Source organism: Ursus arctos, unplaced genomic scaffold (genome assembly GCF_023065955.2).
Source record: "Ursus arctos isolate Adak ecotype North America unplaced genomic scaffold, UrsArc2.0 scaffold_2, whole genome shotgun sequence".
NCBI classification, from domain to species: domain Eukaryota; kingdom Metazoa; phylum Chordata; class Mammalia; order Carnivora; family Ursidae; genus Ursus; species Ursus arctos.
In genome coordinates, this window is record NW_026622874.1 from 86,494,392 (window position 1) to 86,513,764 (window position 19,373).

The window sequence follows — 19,373 nt, forward strand, 5'->3', positions numbered from 1 at the left end:
AGGCTTTTTGCTGTGGGGGTGGTCTTAGCCTGGAGAATGTCAGAGGCCTTCGAGAGGGAGGCAGGAGGATCAGAGGGAAAGACTGGAAGATGCCACGTGGCTGGCTTTGAAGACAGAGGGAGCAAGCGGGAGCCAAGGAATGCACGGGGCCTGTAGAAACTGGAATGGCCAGGAAACGGATTCTCTCCTAGAATCTGCCGAAGGAGCAAAGCCCTGCCACCATTGTTGAGTTTAGCCCTAGGACACCCATCTCGGGCTTCCGGAACTGAGAAACAAGAAAGCAGTGTCGTAGATGGTTTCTGCACCTGCACACCGAGGTGCCAGTGCAGGGGGGGCCACAAGAAAGCTGGACTCTGCCACCACCCAGCGCCTCTTGTGCAGGAGCTGTGGCCACTGAGGGCCTTCCCGTGGGGTGGGAAATGCTCACGGCGAGCACGGCAGACTGACCTCTGAGCAAGGTCAGGTACGACACCCCAACTGGGGCAGGGGAGTCTCATGGGGGGCAGAGTATGAGGCTTGCAGGTGAAATTCACAAACATCAGTGCATCTCAGGGCCCCGAACTCATCAGACTTACCCTCGGAGCAGGGACTGGCCAAGGCCAGTCTACCAGAACCCTCCTGGAGGGCAGGCCTGGGGCAAATGGTCGCAGAGTGTGGGAAGCCCCAGGTACCAGTCTGGTGCTGATTTGCCTGCACGCCTCATGGTGACTGAAAATGCCCCCCCACCGTTCATGATTTTTCAACAGAAGAAACATGATGTCACAGCACTGGCTTCCTCAAGCCTTGGCTCCGTCCATGGCTGCCAGGCCCTCTCAGGTTCTCCTGCTCTGCCCTTTGCTCGGGCGCCTGCCCCGCCCCCTCCCTTCATTTCTCCCTCCCCAGATGGGAGCCTAAAGCAACCAGGAGGGGAGGCATGGCGATAAGGGGGGACCCTTGGGCCCATCTGTATGGGTGAAAATTATTTCAAGACTCAAGTGACCAGAACTGGATGTTTCACTGGGGTTTCCTCCTAGTAGCCAGCACACCCAGCACACAGGCAGAACACCAACCACCGAGTCACTCCCCACATGATCTTCCCCCCCGTTCTCTACCCAAGCCCCTCCCAGGCTTCTCAGACAGTGCCCACAGAGCGACCACCTGCTCCTAATATTAAAACTATTACCATTGCTCGACGCATGCAGTGTGCCGAACACCGATCAAAGCTCTCTGTGTGTTATATAAGCTGGTCCTCACTGTGGCTACCATCCCGTTTCACACTTGAGGACACCGGGAGCCAAGGCATGTGCCCAAACTCCCGCTGCTTAGCAAGGGAGGAGCTGGGATTTACCAGTCTGGCTTTCGAGCCCAGGTCCCAAACCTCGGACAACCTATGGCCCCTAATTCAAAGGCATCTGTGTGACCGAGCACAGCGGGTGATCTGGGGCCGGGGACTCCGGCTTCTGCGTGAGCGGTGGCCCAATGCAGCACTAAGGGGAGGCAGACCAGCATGCCTCGGCAACAGCCCGGCGTTATGTCTTCCACCCCGTTTTAATTTCCTTAAGAGGGTAACTGGACAAGAAAAGATACACAGAGCGGCGCTCAGCATCAGCACAGGGGGAGAAGAAAGGCTACTATACACTTGTGGATCCAACGGGCGAGGAAGGAAACCCCTCTCGGCCTTCCCAGCTTCTGCTCCTCACAGCTCAACTCGGCACCTGAGCCCCACCCGCTTTGACAGCATGTTATGCCTGTCCCCCGTCACCGCCTTGTCCAAACGGCCCCAGGGCCGCCTCTGCTGCCAGCCAGGACGGCCGGACCTTCAGAGGAGCATGGGGACAAACCTGGGCTCCAGGGTCAGGCAGACATGGGTCATCTCAGCTCTACAACCTCCCTTTCCTGAGACCCCAGGGAAGTGACTGAGCAGCGCTCTTTGTGTTCAGCTCAGCAAAACGAGAGGCCGATGTTCTCTACCTCACGCGTTAGCGGGCAGATGCCCGGAGAGGATGTCCGTGCAGAGGCTGGGACACAGCAGTCAGTCGACCCTATCAGCCAGCACTTCCTGTGTCATGGGCCTTGCATGAACTGACCCCTCAGATCTCACAGTCCGAGGCTGGGGGCCCCCATAAGCCCCACGACACAGGTGAGTCTCCAGCAGACTTTCAGTGGAGGGTTCGGCTCAAGCAGCTCAGACAGGGCTCAGCGCGAGGCGGCTATGCCTCTAGAAGGCCAGGCATGACACATCCAGGTGGCTGCTGGTGAGGTCTGGGCCATGGGGTCTGCTGCTCGGCCCATCCCACACAGCACCGCTGATTTCTCTGCCACGAATCCCAACAGCAGACTTCCTTCTGGATCCATCAGACAAGGAAACCCCAATCATTTATCCAAACTGTGTCTCTCTGGTCTTTCTCAAAACACCGATCACTTAATGTGTCCTTTTCGCCATGCCGTGTCAAATGCACCTTTACTTTGGAAACCCGTGTCAAATGCACCTTTACTTTGAAAACCCTTGTGTTAGAGAGGAAGCGGTTAAGAACCTGGACTCTTCTGCCAGAGCTGGTGTGCAAACCGAAACGAGCTGGTTGACCTCCCTCAGCCTTGACCGGCTTGCCTGGAAATGAGGGCTAAGGAGAATGTCTAGCCTTATGGGGTTGCAGGGAGAACTGATGAGGCCAGTGAAGGAGGCCAACACCGCCTCGTCTGTGGCTCATGGCTCCAAAGAGCCACTTGGAATTCGTTTTGCCAGCCTTCTATGCCTTTCCAATAGCTCTGGAGTTTTACCAGCCTCAGAATTCCAATTTTTTTTCTTGAAATCCCTTTGGTTCATGTTTGGCTACTTTTAAGGCAATTTTAAGGAGCCTGTTCCAGACCACAAGTCGGCAAAAGCCAAAGCAGAAGGCGCCAGAGCGAGACCTCGGTCAGCACACGCACGCAGGGCCAACAGAGCCAATCAGCTCATCTGAGCTGCCCCCTCAGTGACCAGCAACCCTCATCTGAGGAATCACGGCCTATTATCAGCAACCACGGATGCCTGGGCACAGGGCTTACTTTCCAGGAACGAAAGGCAAGAGATCGCTGCACACATTCTCAGGCATTTTAAAGATACAGTGTGCACTAATGTCTACAGTTTCACGCAAACCAAGCACGCAGTTCTTTTGTGCCGAAAATCCAGAATGGGCTCGCCCTGGCATGAAGGAAGAATGGCTTCATTTTGACATTCTGAAGACCTAGAAAGAAGAAAGTAAGGACTGAATCCTTCCTGAGCACCTAGGATGCACCTGACACTGGGTTAGACATTTCAGAAGCTATTTTAATCACCGTGTGGATTCTGCACATGACTCCTGCCATCTTACGAGAAAGGAAAACAGGCTCAGAGGGGTCAAGTGACCTAACTGATGTCTTGGACCTAGAAAGGGGCCTTTCTCCCACACTGGGTAAACTGGCGGGGCTGGAACTTCCAATTTCTATCGGAAAACACCGTTCCCCATGAAGGGAAATCCTGAGCTGCGGTGAAGGGGGACCGACAGCCTGTGTTTCTCACATTCCCAACCACGACCTCACCTGGCCACCCAGCAGAGCGGTGCTCTCAATGTGATGAACCCAGGAGAGAACAAAACCAAGACGGGAATGAATGCGCACCACAACAGACTCACTCTTGAAGTCATCAACGAAGGGACAGTCCTACTGGTAAGCCAGGGAGAGGTTAGGTATATTCAGTGTTTTACTCCCGTCCTGCCACACCCACACCCACACACCTGGACGGGCCTAGGATGGTCAGTGTTAAGGTGTCAGGCAGGTAGTCTGGAAATTGTAATGGGAAAGCAGCCCATTGGACATTCTAAGGAGGTAACTGCCTCGGGTAACTGCTAGACACACAGACTTCAGGGTTGTACTCCGAACGAGGGAGGGTGCTGTAGCCCACACCCCAGGGTGATAGAACCGGTCAGAAATCTGGGCTCTGGGGACCCCTGGCCGGCACAGTCGGTTTGCTCAGGTCATGATCTCAGGGCTAAGAGATGGGGCCCCGCATCGGGCTCTGCGTTCAGCATGGAGTCTGCTAAGGTTTCTTTCTCCCTCTCCCTTAGCCCCTCCCTGCTCTCTCTCTCTAAAATAAATCTTAGGAAAAAAAAAAAAAGAAATATGGGCTCTGGAGCGTCTCTGGTGAGGACCTGCCTCTGCCACCTACCAGCTGGATACCATGGCTTCGTGAGAGGACCGCCCTGCGCCTCAGGCTGTTCAGCTGTAAAATGGGGACAGGACCAGCATCTTCCTCAGCGTCCGCGGGACGGTGCCTGGCGAGCAAGCATGTCAATAGGTAGCACTCGCTCCTGCTCTTATCACAGTGATCATACTGCAACCCTGGAAGAACTCAGCTTTGAGGATCAAGGATCTTACCTCATCACCTGGGCTGAAAATCTGAGTGCTCGGGGCCTTTCCTTCAATTTCAAGCATTTCTTCTGTGTTGGGCCCCGAACATATCAAGATGAAGACGGGGTTCCTGCCCTGCAAAGGGCAGTGTCTGGCGGGGGGAGTGGTCGGCTTGGGTTTCGCACAAGCCAGGGTTTGAGCTCTGGCTCTACCGTGGGCAATCTGCTAACCATTCTGAGCCTCGGGCTCCTCGTCTGTAAAATGGGCACAGTCCTCACAGCATGGCTGGACTCACCTGCTGCGAAGGACCAGCACAGTGAATGCAGGAAGGTGCTCAGCCTCACAAAGCAAGCACGCTACCTGCGCCGGGGTTACAGAGAAAGGAGCCGGGAGGCTCAGGGCCCTACCGCCAGCATGTGCAGTGCTGGGAAATGAGGCAGCACGTGGGGCTAGGCAGGGGAAGGTCGAGAGGGGGAACCCTGGAGGGCACACGGGAATTGTCTAGGCAGAAGGGCAAGGGCAAAGGCAGAGGAGGGCGAAGGGTGGTGGGAGGGTGGGGATGAAGGGGAAGGCCGACTACAGAAGGTATTGAGGCCAAGCAATGGAGCTCGTATTTTTTAATCTGTAGCTTGGTTTGCCTTTACTCTGTAGGCATGATTTGGAGTTATTTCTGTGATGGACATGGAAGATGGACTGGGGAGAAGGCCAGCAGGGGGGAGCCCACAACTTCCAACTCCCCTGGCCCTGGGACGGTTGTCCTAGGCCAGCCCCACCGTCAGCCCCTGCCCCTGCTCAGGCCCCAGGCACTCACCCACCAGCTCCGAGGGCCCATCGGTTCAGCCCCTTCCCTCTCTCAGGGAGGTAGCCCAGGGCCCTGGTTAGAGACTCACACCTTCTGTGTTCAAAGCTCCAGGCTGGCCCTTCCTCGCTCTATGACCTGAGGCAAGGGATCTGTGCTTTGGTTTTCTTATCAGTGGAGGGGAGGAAAAGAGCGTCCACATGATGGGGTGGCCAAAAGGACCAGAATTAAGCACTAACACTTGGCACAGAGCCTGGCATATTATCTGGATGGCTTTTCCACCTCGGACTGTCCACAAAATGGGATAACAAAATGGCAGAATCTCCCCCGGTGCCTTCCTCTTTCTCATGGCCTCAGATAAGCCCACCGAGCCTATGTTCCCCTTGCTAACTGTACAAGGTAACAAGGGTGCTTACAAATCACATAAATACAAGACGGCTCACAAGCTTTAGGTCACTGGAGAAATACTCTCAGTCCGCCGAGAGTTCCAGGGCCCCCATTGAATGCCCAGTGCAAGAACCACCTCCCAAACCCTCGGGCTGAGTCAGGGACTGACTCGTTTAGGTAGCCGGAGGTTCTTAGAGACCCACAGAAGGAAAGGGCTGGTGGAAACTGCTGTGTGGAGCATGACAACAGTGAACCTTTCTTGAAGGCTCTGAGCCAGGCACTGGTTAAGAATGGAGCGGCGCCCAGCACGGACACACCTGTCACTCTACTGGCCCCCTGCCAACCTGTGGCTAGCTGGTCACCCGTGCGGCCAGGCACGTGCTCACACATCCCTGCACTGGCCTCTTCCAAGCCCCGAGGCCAACCTCGCCAGCCCCTCCCCACATCAGTTCTCTGTGTGTGGCATACCTACTGCCACCTGCCCCCGTCTGACTCTGCAGAATACCCCCCCCGCCCCCTCCCACAGCACAGCCGAGACGGGCATGTTCTCTTGCTCAACGAGGCCGATGGACATTCCCTCACGGTCAGCAGGCTTAAGGACCGGTTCCTTCCCGGGGAGAGCCGCAGAGGAGCCACAAGGAAAGCACTATTTCCCAACAAGGACACTGTCCCCAGGTGCTGAGCTCCCTCGGGAGCAGGAGGGCTGCCTGGGGCCCAGCTTGACATGACTCAAGGTCTGGAATTAATGCCACGGAGGATCTTACTCTACCTTTTAGGTGCTTGCCTCAAATCATTTTTTGCCATACTAAAATGTCTGTTTCTTTTATTTATCTCAAATATTGAGAGTAATTACCCTTCATTTTTTGAGCTGGCATCCTTTAATCAACTCTACCACTTTTAACTGAAAGAGATCTTGCTATTTTTAACTGATTTTACTGGTTCCAGCCACCCCCCAACCCCGCGCCACTAATTTTCAAGGCTTTAAACTCAGCTCTGATGATCTTTTTCTATTCTTTTCATGTTTATGTTCACCCTTTATCCTTTTTGTGTTTCTGATCTTCATTCTTTTTAATTCTACTCTCCTGGTTTCAAAGCTCTTTTAAACCTTTACCTTTATTTTATTGCGTTTTAATCCTTCTCGATATGGCTCATTTCTCTTTTTCCTTAGCTTGTATACTTTAATCCTATTATAACTTTTCAAATGTCGCTTTTTGCCATTTTTATGCTCTTAATTTAGTTTGCTGTACCCTGTTACAAGTGTTTCTTGGTGTTCGTTTTTAACAACTTTACTGAGTTATGATTCCCATTCCACACCACTCACCTTGTGCAATGTACACGTGTCAGTGGTGGTTCAGTGTATTCCCAGGTTCGTGCGTCTGTCCCCAGTCCAATTTGAACACCTTCCCCACCTCAGACCTTGCAGCTGGCACCCTGGGTGCCCCCACCGCAGCCCCAAGCACTCACTCATCTACTTCCAGATTCCCCACTCTGGACTTCCCTCTAAATGGAATCGTACAGCAATGGCCTTCTGTGACTGGCTTCTTTCTCCGTTGGTCTTGGCACCCTTGCTGACAATCAGCTGACCACCAGCGTATTATCAATTCTACTCCTTGATCTGTCTATCCTTGTGCCGGTACCATACTGGCTTGATTCTTGTTGCTTTGCAGTAGTTCCAAAACTGGGAAGTTTAAGTCTTCCTACAATACTTGATTCTTGTTTCTTAGGATTGTTTTAACTTTCTGGGTACCCTGCAATTCCATACGAACTTTAGAATTAGCTTGTCAATGTCTACACACAAGTCAGCTGGGATCCTCCCCAGTTTCGGAAGTGCGGCCATCCTAACTACATGAAATCTCCAGATCCAGGGTCTCTGGGTGGCTCAGTCGGTGAAGCGTCTGCCTTCAGCTCAGGTCATGGTCTCAGGATCCCAGGATCGAGCCCCACGTCGGGCTCCCTGATCAGCGGGGAGTCTGCTTCTCCCTCTGCTCCTTCTCCCGCTCATGCTCTCGCTCTCTCACATAAAATCATAAAAAATAAATAAATCTCCAGCTCCATAAACAAGGGATGTTCCCATTTGCTTAGATCTTAAGTTTCTGTCAATGATGTTCTGTAGTTCTCAGATTATACGTTTTATACTTGTTTTGCCTGAATATATTATTCCTAAGTATTTTATTCTTTTTGATGCTAACAGAATTGTTTTCTTAATTTTGTTTTTTGAGATCGTTAACACAACTGATTTTTGTATATTGACCGTGTGTCCTGTAATCTTGTTGAGTTTTTCTTTCTTTCTAAGGGTCATGAGTTAATGGCTATAGGAGGAGTCTACATCATAAAGAGAGGAATACAGGTGCTCGGACCGCTTCCCCATCCCTTTCCGTGCGGACGCACTGGCCTGACCCTGGACAACCTGACTGACCACATCCATCCTCGGCCTCAGGGCACACAACTTCTGTCACGTGCTTCCAGCTGGCCCTCATTTTCAGAAGAATCACAAAGTTTTAACTTCTATTTCTCTTCCCTTCTGTTCGCAGCCCAAATGAATAAAACAGTATGACTAGTAAACACTTGAAGAATATAATCCAAATTTTGCAAAAACAGATCAGTTCAGGGTGACTGTTTCATTACCAAGGCTTTTTTTTTTCTTTCTTTTTGCAAAGCAGATCACTGTGGCTTCCTGTAATGAACTTGAAATATGCCTAAATCCAAACTCTTTATTTACAGCTTTTAGAAACAACTCGCATATATCCAGGCACACCTGTAAATTTACATGAAGTAATCCATCATCTTTATTTATTATTTAAGTCTTGTCTGCTCTATAATGCCTTAGAGGGAAGGTTTATGCTAATTCTGTAAACTGGGATGATAAAGCACAGGCAAAAAAAGACTAAAACTGTGCCTTCATCCCCTGTCTCCTGCACAAGGAGAGGAACTGAAGTGGTGCCTAATTAAATTAAATTTGCTAAGCATTTGCTTAGCATCTACTCTGTTGCCAGCAGATACTGCAAAGGCCTCAAGGATAAAAGTACGTGAGGGGCGAGGCCACCGCTCTCAAGGAGCTCCCGACCCAGCTGGAAACAAGTCACACAGATAAATACCTGAGGCACAGTGCGCCACAGGACCCAGCCGATGACCTGAGCAGCAGGAGGTGGGTAACAAGACCATCGCGGGGGGCGCCTGGGTGGCGCAGTCGTTAAGCGTCTGCCTTTGGCTCAGGGTGTGATCCCAGTGTCCTCAGATCAAGCCCCACATCAGGCTTTTCCACTGGGAGCCTGCTTCTTCCTCTCCCACTCCCCCTGCCTGTGTTCCCTCTCTCGCTAGCTTTCTCTCTCTGTCAAATCAGTAAACAAAAATCTTAAAACAACAACAACAAAAAAAAAAACATCGCGGAATGACATGAGCCTCCTGAACAGTCAGAACGGGTTCACCGTGTCAGTGTGTGACAGCCTCAAGTTTCTGATGGTCACTGTCTTAGGGGTCTGCCCACTTAACCCCATGTAAGGAGTTAAAGCCATCATGACCATCAGTAGCGAGTCTCGGGGGGGCTTTTCTTCCCAGCACTAGGCCTCAAGAAAATGGGGACCACTCACCATGTGACACGGACACACCAGAGTAAAGCTGCCTATGGGGCTACACAGCAGGAGGCAGGGCATCCTTGGGGGATGGGGAAGAGGGGCCCTGTGGAAAGGTGGCAGCATTTCTCCGCCTGGCCGATGGCTATTAAAGAAATGAAATTTAATGTTGCCTCATTTCATTTTTTACAGGGAAGTTGAAAGGCTGACTTTTTTGGTATGATTTCTGACTTTTAAATGCCCAGCAATGAATTCGATGAAAACAAACACTGTGAGCCAAGCAAAATACACTGCAACGTGTGGCCGTTCCCAGTCTGTGGCTCCTGCTCTGTGTATGCTGTCTTCTGTAAGCCCCATGACGCTCGGGAAAGTTGCATTATTATCCCCAGATAATCCTGCTGCGGCGGAGAGGCCAAACTTGGGGAAGGTCACCCAACAGGAAGTGACAGAACGAGCATTTTGACCCAGAGCTGTCTTACATTAAAGTTCACTGTGGTTGGTGTCTTCGTTGCAAGGGCTGCCTTACATTTCCAGGGACCTCAAGCCTGGGAGAAGCTTTGCTCTGTGGCTGCCTGGCAGTGAGGAAGGTTCTTTAACAGCGTCTCCTTCATAGTTTCTCTCTACTTTAAAAATATAACCATTCCATCTGTTTATTTTTAATGTCTCCTTTAACGGCATCTCCTTCATAGTTTCTCTTTACTTTAAAAATATAATCATTCCATCTGTTTATTTTTAATGTCTCCCTTCCAATAAATCAGGAAATAAAAATGATTAACAGACCCACAGGTCATTACAGTATTAAGCATTCAGAGAAGTCCCCAGGACACCTCTGAACTTTTCTCCCGGCCACACGACCTGGCGATACTTCCTGGCTTTCTCTCTACTGACAAGATTGATGCCACCTTTCTGGAGGGACTCCAGGCATTCGACCAGTCACATGTGCCCTTGGCACTGAAGGGACTCAAAGGTGAGGTCCCCTCTAGGGACTTTCCCTACCCCCAGGGACTCCTTCCTTGGTTTATTCACCTGTTGTATGGTAATACTGGTGTGTTACCACCTCCTCCAAAAACTTTGTTCAGACACGAAAGCCAGACAGCGTGGGCAGTGACTGATCAGCTTAGCGAGGAGGTAAAGGAAGAGACAGAGCCCCTCAGATGGGCAGTTCACTCTCACTTGGCAAACACGACTGCCGACCTCCTGTACACACCAAGCCACTCGTTGGGTAGGCCGTGGTCTGTCCACATCAGCACACTCTTCTGAGCTGTGGTAACGAAGCCAGCCTCCGTAGGCCCTGACCTTTTTTTCTGATACACCTTTTGGTTTCCCTTGGCGTTAATAACTTCATTTCTTTCCCATTGGCTTGGTTTTGTGTGTACCCGTCACTACTTCTCACACACACACTCAGCTGACATACAACCTTCTCTAAACACAGTCACACTCACTAGGCAGCTGATCCTTCGCGCGGACTTCCGTCCCTCCAGAGCCCTCCTGCCTGGCTCCCATGTGGACGGGTTGCCATGGCGCCTGTCACGGTGATTTCCCTTTACCAGCTTCTCGTGTTTTTCCTGGTCTCCCAACGACCCGGACCCCACTTTTCCCACATCTTGTTTCAGTCTGCCATTTGACTGCAACTTCCTGAAAGGGACCATGGGAGATGGGAGATGAATTGTTTCAGATCTGCATGTATGAAAATCTCCATATTTTCACAGTGGATTGACATGAAAACTGAACAGAGAGCTCCAGATGGAAAATCCACTCCCTTTAGAATGAAAGCGCTGCTTCAAGGCCACCTGGCTTCAATTACTACTGGGAAGTCCGCCGTCTCCTCTCTGGAGGCTCCTTCGCTCCAGGTGTCCCGAGTCCTGGGATGTTGAGTTTTGGTGTGGGGTTCTGTGTGTTCTTCCTGTAGGCACCTGATGGGTCTTTTGCTCTAGAACTTATGTCCTGCAGATCTGGGAGAATCGCTTGTGTCATTCCTCAGTGTCTCCTCTCTTACTCTGCACACATTCTGTCTCTCCCCCTGAGCCCCTTGTGCGGATGTTGGACCTTCTAGGCTTAACGTCTTATTTTCAACTTAGCTCAACTTTATCTCACTACCTTCTTCTGCTTAATCTTTTATTGCAACAGTCACATTTCTTCTATTTCCAAGGGCTCTTTTTTCTTTCTTTTTTTTTTTTTAAAGATTTTATTTATTTGACAGAGAGACAGCCAGCGAGAGAGGGAACACAGTAGGGGGAGTGGGAGAGGAAGAAGCAGGCTCCCAGCAGAGGAGCCTGATGTGGGACTCGATCCCGGAACGCCGGGATCACGCCCTGAGCCGAAGGCAGACGCTTAATGACTGCGCTACCCAGGCGCCCCTTTTTCTTTTTTGCACATCCCTCCTTGAGAGCTTCTCTCTGTGTTTTCATGGATGCAATGCCTTCTCTCTGCCAGTTCTTTCACGTTTTCCTCTGTGCCTCACTTTCTATTTCCTATGTTTGTTTGTTTCTGTTAGAGTTCTCAAATGTTTGTTGAAGCATTAAATTGCTGCTGGAAGACTGTGTTTCGGGTGTTGTTCAGGGGCAGGAGGAGGGAGCCATCGTGTGGGCTTCTGTGTAGGGAGAGCATGCAGGGGTCAGCTGTTTTGTTGGGATACCCCTAAATTTCAGTATCTAGAAGACTCTTCTCTTGGGCCAGTCAGTTTCTGCAGAAAAGCAGCCTCCAGCCTCTGGCCTAGGGGACGGTTAGTCTGACAGCCAATGTGCAGAAGCCAAGTTTGGAACAATAGTGAGAGGACCCTCCTCTTTTAGTGTCCCATATTCAGCACGTCGCCCTGTCCCCACTGGGTCTGTGACTCCAGAAACCTTCCAATGCATCTTAGGGAAAGTGGCAATGCAAAGAGGGGGAGAGGACCTGGGGAAGCAGCAGCTGCTCACCCACACTGCCAGCCAACCCTCTTGTCTCTGGCGCCGTCCAAACTTGTGCTCAAAGGTACCTGGGATCTCCACATTCTTAGTTTATTTCAGGTTTTGAGGCATCGACTCTTGGCTATTGCCCTTCACTGGCCTTGAGCTTCCCCAGGCTGCTCAGTCCGTTACTATCTGTCCATCTGCGTTGAGCACCAGAATACTGTTGACGACTCTCTGCTGTCATTCCTGTCCTGGTCTCTTTGTACCTGCAGGTTGATTCCTTTTATATCCCTTGTCATCACTAGGCAAGAGTTTGGGAAGAGTGCAGATAAACGCATATATCCCATCTATCATCTTCTACTGAAAGCTCTGACCCTCAGCTTTTTAAATGACTTTGGTTGGTCATGAACAGCGTGGCATTAAAAAAAAAAAATCAAGAATAGAGAAAGATAAAGGACTAAGGAAGGTTTTTAAAGTTTTACAGTCTATGGTCCTTAGTTTAACTTTCCTGGAAGGTTCAGATCCCACATCTGTCACTTACTGATTGCTCAACCTTATGTAAATGACTTTGCATCTCTTAACTTTAATGTTCTTATATGCAAAAGGTGATACTACCACCTACCTTGCAAGGGCTACAGGATATTGAGATCATGCAACACAGCATCGGTACTCTCAAAATGCTGGAGAGAACAGTGGTTTAGTGTAAGAAGGAAAAGATGAACTTGCTTTTGGACACCACGAAGCTGAGAGGTTGGAGGGACATCTACACAGAGACGCATGCTGACACTTAGGATTACTTTGATTCAGTGAACATTTCCCGAGCACTTTTGCTATCGGAGATCCTAAGTGAGACACTGAGGAATGAACGAGTTGAACACATGTGCAATCACCCACTGCAAGGCTGAACGTGGGAAGAGAGAAAGGCCGGAACTTGGAAGGGAGAAGTGAAAGCCGTCTGCACAGCCAAGGGGAAAGAGGCTGAGACTGCCTTTACCTTTCTTTGTCTTACAAGGCCCACACTCAGGGTGGATCTCTTGCAAGGGGAGAGACACCACCTTCGCAAGGCCAGCGTTCAGCATGTACTGGTACAGCCGCTTAAATGTCCTTTCGCACAGCCCCTGCCAAAACACAATGTAAGAGCTGCTATCAGATGCGAGCGAGGCGTCTGCAACCGCTAAAGTCATGTCAGCGAACCCAAGTTCAGGACCTGAGTTAACCGACTCTCTTGAGCGAGGAAACACTGCAGGGGCTAAGGAGGAAAGACTCCAAACTATGCTGTCAAGGGAACAAAACAAGGTCCAGAGCACTAAATAAACAATTCTAAAAATGGTTTTGATTACAAGAGGGAGAAAGAGATTTATTTGCTCAAAGATCCTGGAAGGATATGTAGGGGTGGGAGTCAGGCAGACGGGGGGCAGAGCTAGAAGGTGGCTTTTCACTATATACTTTTTCAGTGTTTGGTTTTCTAACAAGGAAGTGTGCAACAGACACACACATACACACACACACACAAAGCATGCACACACCTTCCCTGGGCAATGGAACAAAGAGAAAAAAAAAAAAAAGGAAAAAAAAGTACGGCAAACAAAATGCAATTTCGTTTATCAGTGAAGCTTCCACAAAATGACCCCATGTGCTCCTAACTGCAGGGGCCACCGGCGAGCTGCTTCCAGCATAGGCCATGTTTTCCCATCTACACGTTTGTGAAAATAAGTGATTTATTTGCCAACGTTGAAAAGTGAGATTTCATTAAAAAAAAAAGTAGGTTCTGGCTTCACTCGGAAGAAATCTGGCAACAAATCCTGGGACTGCGGATCGTCAGAGCAGCCGTCAATGAGAGCCAGGACAGGCACATTCTCGCAGAATGGCCCCGGCAGCCCCTTGCATGTCGGGGCTGCAGGTCAGTTCCTAACTGTCATCAGTTAGGTGCCGTCTTCTCTCACAACAGCCAAGAGGACAATGAAATATTTCTTGAGAGCAAACCGTTTTTTATAATTGGCCTGTTTCATTCGTCCGTATATCTATTCTGGCTGCTGCTAGCGTTGGCCTTTGCGAGCCCTGGAGTGGTGAGGCCAGTTCCGGGTGCTGTGAGCTGTGGGCGGAACCACGGGAGGCACTCACCGCTAAGAGCTGTCAGTGGAGTCTTACGGCTTTCCTCTTACCCTCTTACCCTCCGGGGGTGAGAGAGGGAGCAAATGTCTGCGGGCCGCCGCCACCACGTACGTGTGATCAACTGTCAGACTAGCCAGGGCTCCAGCCCTTGGGCAGGAGAACATATGGCTCTCAAAAAAATACAGACGACTCACATATGGCCCATCCACACACCGGCTTGTAAATGGGATCTATTGTTAATCTAGCTGGGCCTCCAGCATCATGCAAAGACCCTACGGAAGTTCATCCATCAAACCCCAGCCCCTAACATATGGTCCTAAGTCCCGGACCAGCCGAAGCGAGGGAGGATGATGTCGTCCCGCCTTCCGGGGGGCTGCCGGCAGGGACTCACACAATCTGCCCAGAAAAAAGGGAAAGGAGCAGTGCGAGCCTCCCCCACTCCCCAAAAAAGACAGCATCCATATTCATGGCATCAACCTCATGTATTGGCTAATTATTCACTAAGTCCTGCTCAGCTCTCTCTGACCCTGTTTCCAGCTGCCAATGAGACATCGCCAAGTGAAAAGTCCCAGAAGATCTTCATACTCAGTAAATCCTAAAGTCAAATTTGTCATGCAGCTCGCCCTCGCAAACGGGTTCCTCCTTCTGTACTCCCTACTTTATTCATGCATTCATGCCACACATGTTACTGAGCGCCTACCATGGGCCAGGCCCTGGCCGTCCGCCTGGGGGGCTTCAGTAGTAAACAAACAGGCCCGCCCCCTGCTCTCCTGGGCCTGCCCTCGGGCCCCGTCCATTTCAGTGAGGTGCAATCACTCAGGCCAGATAGCAAGACTCTTTCATTCACCTCCACCTCCTGGCCTCAGTCACTCACCACACTGAAACATGTCCAGTGATACTAGCAATCACCCACCCGGGGCCCGGCCCGAGGCAACAGCACCCACCTCCTGCCTGCACCTCCCATCTCTTCCTGCCACCATTCGTTTCCTCAACATTCTTCTCTCCTTGCAACTTCTCCATCTACGAACTGCCACCAGCAGTTTATGAGGCTGAAGGCCACAACCCAGCTCCTCAGCCTGGTGCTCTAGACCTCTCCTATCTGGCTCCAACTTCCCTCCCTGGCCGCATCTCTGCGACCCCCGCCTGAGCTCGCTGCGACTGGGTTACTGCACTTCCAACCCATCTGCTCAAGCCGCTTTCCCGGGCCTGAAATGCCACTACTTGGGGAACGCTTCATCTTCCAAGCCCCCGCTCGACCGTAACTTGCTCTATAAAGCTTCTCCCAGCTCTCTGAAGAAAGTGCACCCTTCATGGAGCTTGGACGCCTCCTTTTAAATAGGCTTTGAGCCTAAGTGTGTGTTCACACGTCCGCCCCTCAGGTGACACGGCTCCATGACACCATGAGACCTGTCATCCTCACCAACTTTTGTCACCGTGGTGCAGCACACAGTTCTGACTCCGAGCAGATGCTCACTGAAGTATTTGCTGGATAAATAATGGAACGATGCCCTATCACGGTGCACTCCCCTGAGCCAGTCCACAGGGCTGACCTGAGACCATACTAGCCCGCTCTCCCCACGCCTGAGTGACCCGGGCGGGCAGAGGGCTTCGTTCTGCAATGTCTGCTGGACAAGAAATATAAGGGACAGAGTGGGCAGGATTTGTTTTGTAAGCGAGCAGGAATTTTCTAGGGACTAGGGACCCTAAAGAAGCTTTATTGGTCTGCCTTCCGTTTTCCACTTTTGATAGAGACTCAAATACCGAGAAATATTTACCGCAAACAGCAGTGCACGTGTAATGGCAAATGACATGGGCCTGCTGTCTGAGAGGTGACAGGAAGGAAGGAGCCTGGGGGGCAGGGCAGTGCACAGCTGGATCGAGCTGCCTGCTGTTAAATGAGAGACTGCAGGCCCCGGCTTGCCAGAGCCTCTGGTATTTTAAAGGAAGTTGGAAACTTTGATTTTTATGTGAAATCTCAATAAAAAAAAATGCTAGGTCAAACGTACTTTAAAAAACATATAGGCCCAATCTGACCCATAAGCCTCATAAGCTCTGCTTTAAAGAGACGATATGGGGCGCCTGGAAGGCTTAGTCAGTTAAGCTCCAACTCTTGATTCCAGCTCAGGTCACGATCTCAGGGTCATGGGATGGAGCCCTCCGTTGGGCTTCATGCTCAGCAGGGAGTCTGCTTGGGATTCTTTCCCTCTCCCCTTCCCCTGTTCACATGCACACATTCTCTCTAAATAAGTAAAATCTTTTTTTTTTTAATTTTATTTATTCATTTGTCAGAGAGAGAAAGAGAGAGAGCACAAGCAGGAGGAGCGGCAGAGGGAGAGGGAGAAGCAGGCTCCCTGCTGAGCAGGGAGCCCGATGCAGGGCTCGATCTCAGGACGCTGGGATCGTGACCTGAGCTGCAGGCGGATGCTTAACCGATGAGCCACCCAGGCTTCCCAATGAATAAAATCTTTTAAAGAGACTTGGGCACGTAGTAGATCTAGCGTTAGAGAAGAGGCCCCTTTCCCTCTATAGTGGAATCGGAGACTGGGGCTTCACGCACAATGCAGCAGCACGAGGTGAGGAGCATTATCCTGGCGCCAATCATCAGACTCCAAACCGTGTCCCCTTGTGGGCTAATCACTATGACCCAAACAGCTTGACTTTATTTTTATTTTTTATTTTTTTATAAAGATTTCATTTATTTATTGGACAGAGAGAGACACAGCAAGAGAGGGAACACCAGCAGGGGGAGTGGGAGAGGGAGAAGCAGGCTTCCCACCAAGGGGATCGATTCCAGGATCTGACCCGAGCCAAAGGCAGACGCTTAACGACTGAGCCACCCAGGCGCCCCACAGCTTGACTTTGAACTTTAGGTTTTCAGTTCTGCTGTCTAACCCACAGGGCAATGTTTCTCTCCCCTTTCCCATGTCGGCTCTTCCCTAGCTTCCACCAAAGACTGTCCTCATCAGCCTGGAGGCAGCGAGGCTCCTCCGTGCTTTCCTCCTCTCCCCCCTTCACCCTGCCTCTACTCTGGGGACCCAGAGCCCAAGCTGGCCAGTCTGTGCTTTTCTCCCTGCATCGTCTCGCCTGCCTCTCTGCAAAGTCACGATGCCCTTTCCGTATCAAGCCAGTGGGGACAGAATTAGAAGTGTGCTTATGGAAGCACCCCTAAATGCCCAGATTTGCCATTCCACACGAACTTCTACATTAGGTCCTAGAGCAGACTGTGGGCAGCAATGGGAGCCGGTTAAGAGCACGAAGGCCTTCAACAAAGGACTGAGCACTTTCTTATCCTGTGAAACAAAGGAAGATCCCACTTGTTTCAAAGTTAGGGACGGTCAAGGCCATTAACAGGGCTTCCACGTGCCAGCCATCTAATTCATGCTCGACAAGGAGGTCCAGGCTGCAGCACACATCACTCCAGCCAGCGCAAGGGCCGCCCCGGGCACTCACCAGTTCTTCCCTCAGCCTGCCCAGGGTCTCCATCTGGTTACTCCGTGTGCTCAGCACACCCGAGAGCTTCTCCATGAGGATGTCGTACTTGCTCCTCCTGTGAGAAACACAGAACAGTGCATCTTTTCAACCCTACTGCTGAAGAGTGCCTGTGTTTTAAAGATGCCAAGGCAAGACTTAAATGACAACACACCAGCCCAGACCGCCTCAGTCCTAGGTCTCAGCCATCGTCCAGCACACATTCCGCACCTGGCGGGGCAGGGACTATGGCTCTGAGTGGTTCGGTCACACGACCAAGGGCACCTAAGTGGTGACGATGCACAGACTAGACTCTTCGGCTGCTGCTATCGCGATTCTCGAAAATGCCTGACATTTTTATAATACCATAAAGTTTAGGAAGCACTGTCTATATTTCCATATGATTCACTTGGTGAACGAGGGGGATTATTTCATAAAGAAGTGAACAGGCTTTTCTAAAACTCAGACTCAAGACGTGAACCTAGGTCTTTGGACACATCCAGTGCTCTCTTTGCTGTCCTGATGCCTCTGATCCTGAAGCACGACTCCTGACTTCCCCGGCATGAGCGACCCCACCTTCCACCTCACTTTTATTGTGTAGGATCATGACAGCTTCTAAGCTAATGGCCACCAAGGAAGCTATGAAAGAGAGCAGAAGGCTCCCGGACTGTGGGTGCCTGGGGAAGGCCTTGGCTTTACCTGCCCACAGCCCTGGGGGTAGGGAGGGCATATGTATGGGATTCAGAGTCGACGCCCACACTGACTGCCTCTCAACACATGAATAAAGGCAGGCGCAGATATTCACTGTACGCGGACTAGAACCGGCACCGTGTCGTGCCCAGGCTCCAGGAGAGGAAACCATGCTTCAGAGAGCTCAAGTGACTTCGCCCAAGTCAAGTACAAATGACTTAGTCCATTGTTCTCCCTGCCACCCACAGCTGCCACCTATGTTCTCTGTGGACACAGGCCACACACCAGTGGAGTCGTCTGCTGATACTGGTATTTAACCAATGGATAGTAAGATAAATAAATAAAATGCAAATTCTCGAAGCACGATTTTCTCTAATGCAGGATTTCTAAAACGTAGGGTTGAAAACAAATTTGGAATTTCGACAGGAATACAGTGATATCATTACTCCTGGAAATCTTTAGTCAATAGTCTGTCTAGACATGTAGATTAAGTGCTTTCTTTGGGTCCAGGCCTATGCTATGTAGTGGGCACTGCAAACCTTAAAATTTTCACTGAATCCTGAGTGTTCACCCACCTCCCTTTTGGACGAGGTGCCAGGCCACTGGGTAAAGGGCAAGGCCTCTGTTATTTGGCTAGGGGAGACAGAGTCATTCCCCGTGGTCCAGGGAAGGGGGAATGCCTACTGCCTCTCACGTCTCCAGCGACACTGCCAGCCTCCACTACAGGGCATCGGTGCCCACATACTCAGGGGGCACCCAGCCTACTCACCCAAGGGCCACGTATTCTAGGTCCTTCACCCACTCAACCCTTCCCCACCCTGGTCACTGCACCTCCCATCAAGGGCGGCACAAGGTGCTGGAGTGCAGGCTGAGTGAGGCCTCTCTGAAGGGTGGTGGAGCATTTCTTTCCCCCATTCTATGCCAGGCAGTCACCCCAACAGGGAGTAGCAAAGAGGCAGAGACTCACTCCCAGAAACTCTTTGATGCTCAGAAGGCAATGTGTATATCTCACCACCTTGCTACACTGTCCGGACTAGGACACGTAGCTGAATGGTAACATCACGCATGGTACTCACTTAGCAGAAACCTCCCCATCTCACCATCTAGGTTGATTCT

The 19,373-nt window shown here is 51.0% G+C and overlaps 1 protein-coding gene across 3 annotated transcripts in view; it reads right to left on the reverse strand.

The window, feature by feature from the left end:
• The window catches only part of GTF3C1 (general transcription factor IIIC subunit 1), a 72,149-nt gene that overhangs the window by 42,812 nt on the left and 9,964 nt on the right, over positions 1–19,373 (reverse strand). For all 3 annotated transcript variants that reach the window (XM_026515658.4, XM_044390092.3, XM_044390093.3), the window contains 2 exons: positions 17,550–17,646; positions 12,982–13,105 (listed from right to left, as the gene is read on the reverse strand). In XM_026515658.4, coding sequence (XP_026371443.1) covers positions 12,982–13,105; positions 17,550–17,646 — 221 coding nt within the window. The remainder of the gene's footprint in view (positions 1–12,981; positions 13,106–17,549; positions 17,647–19,373) is intronic.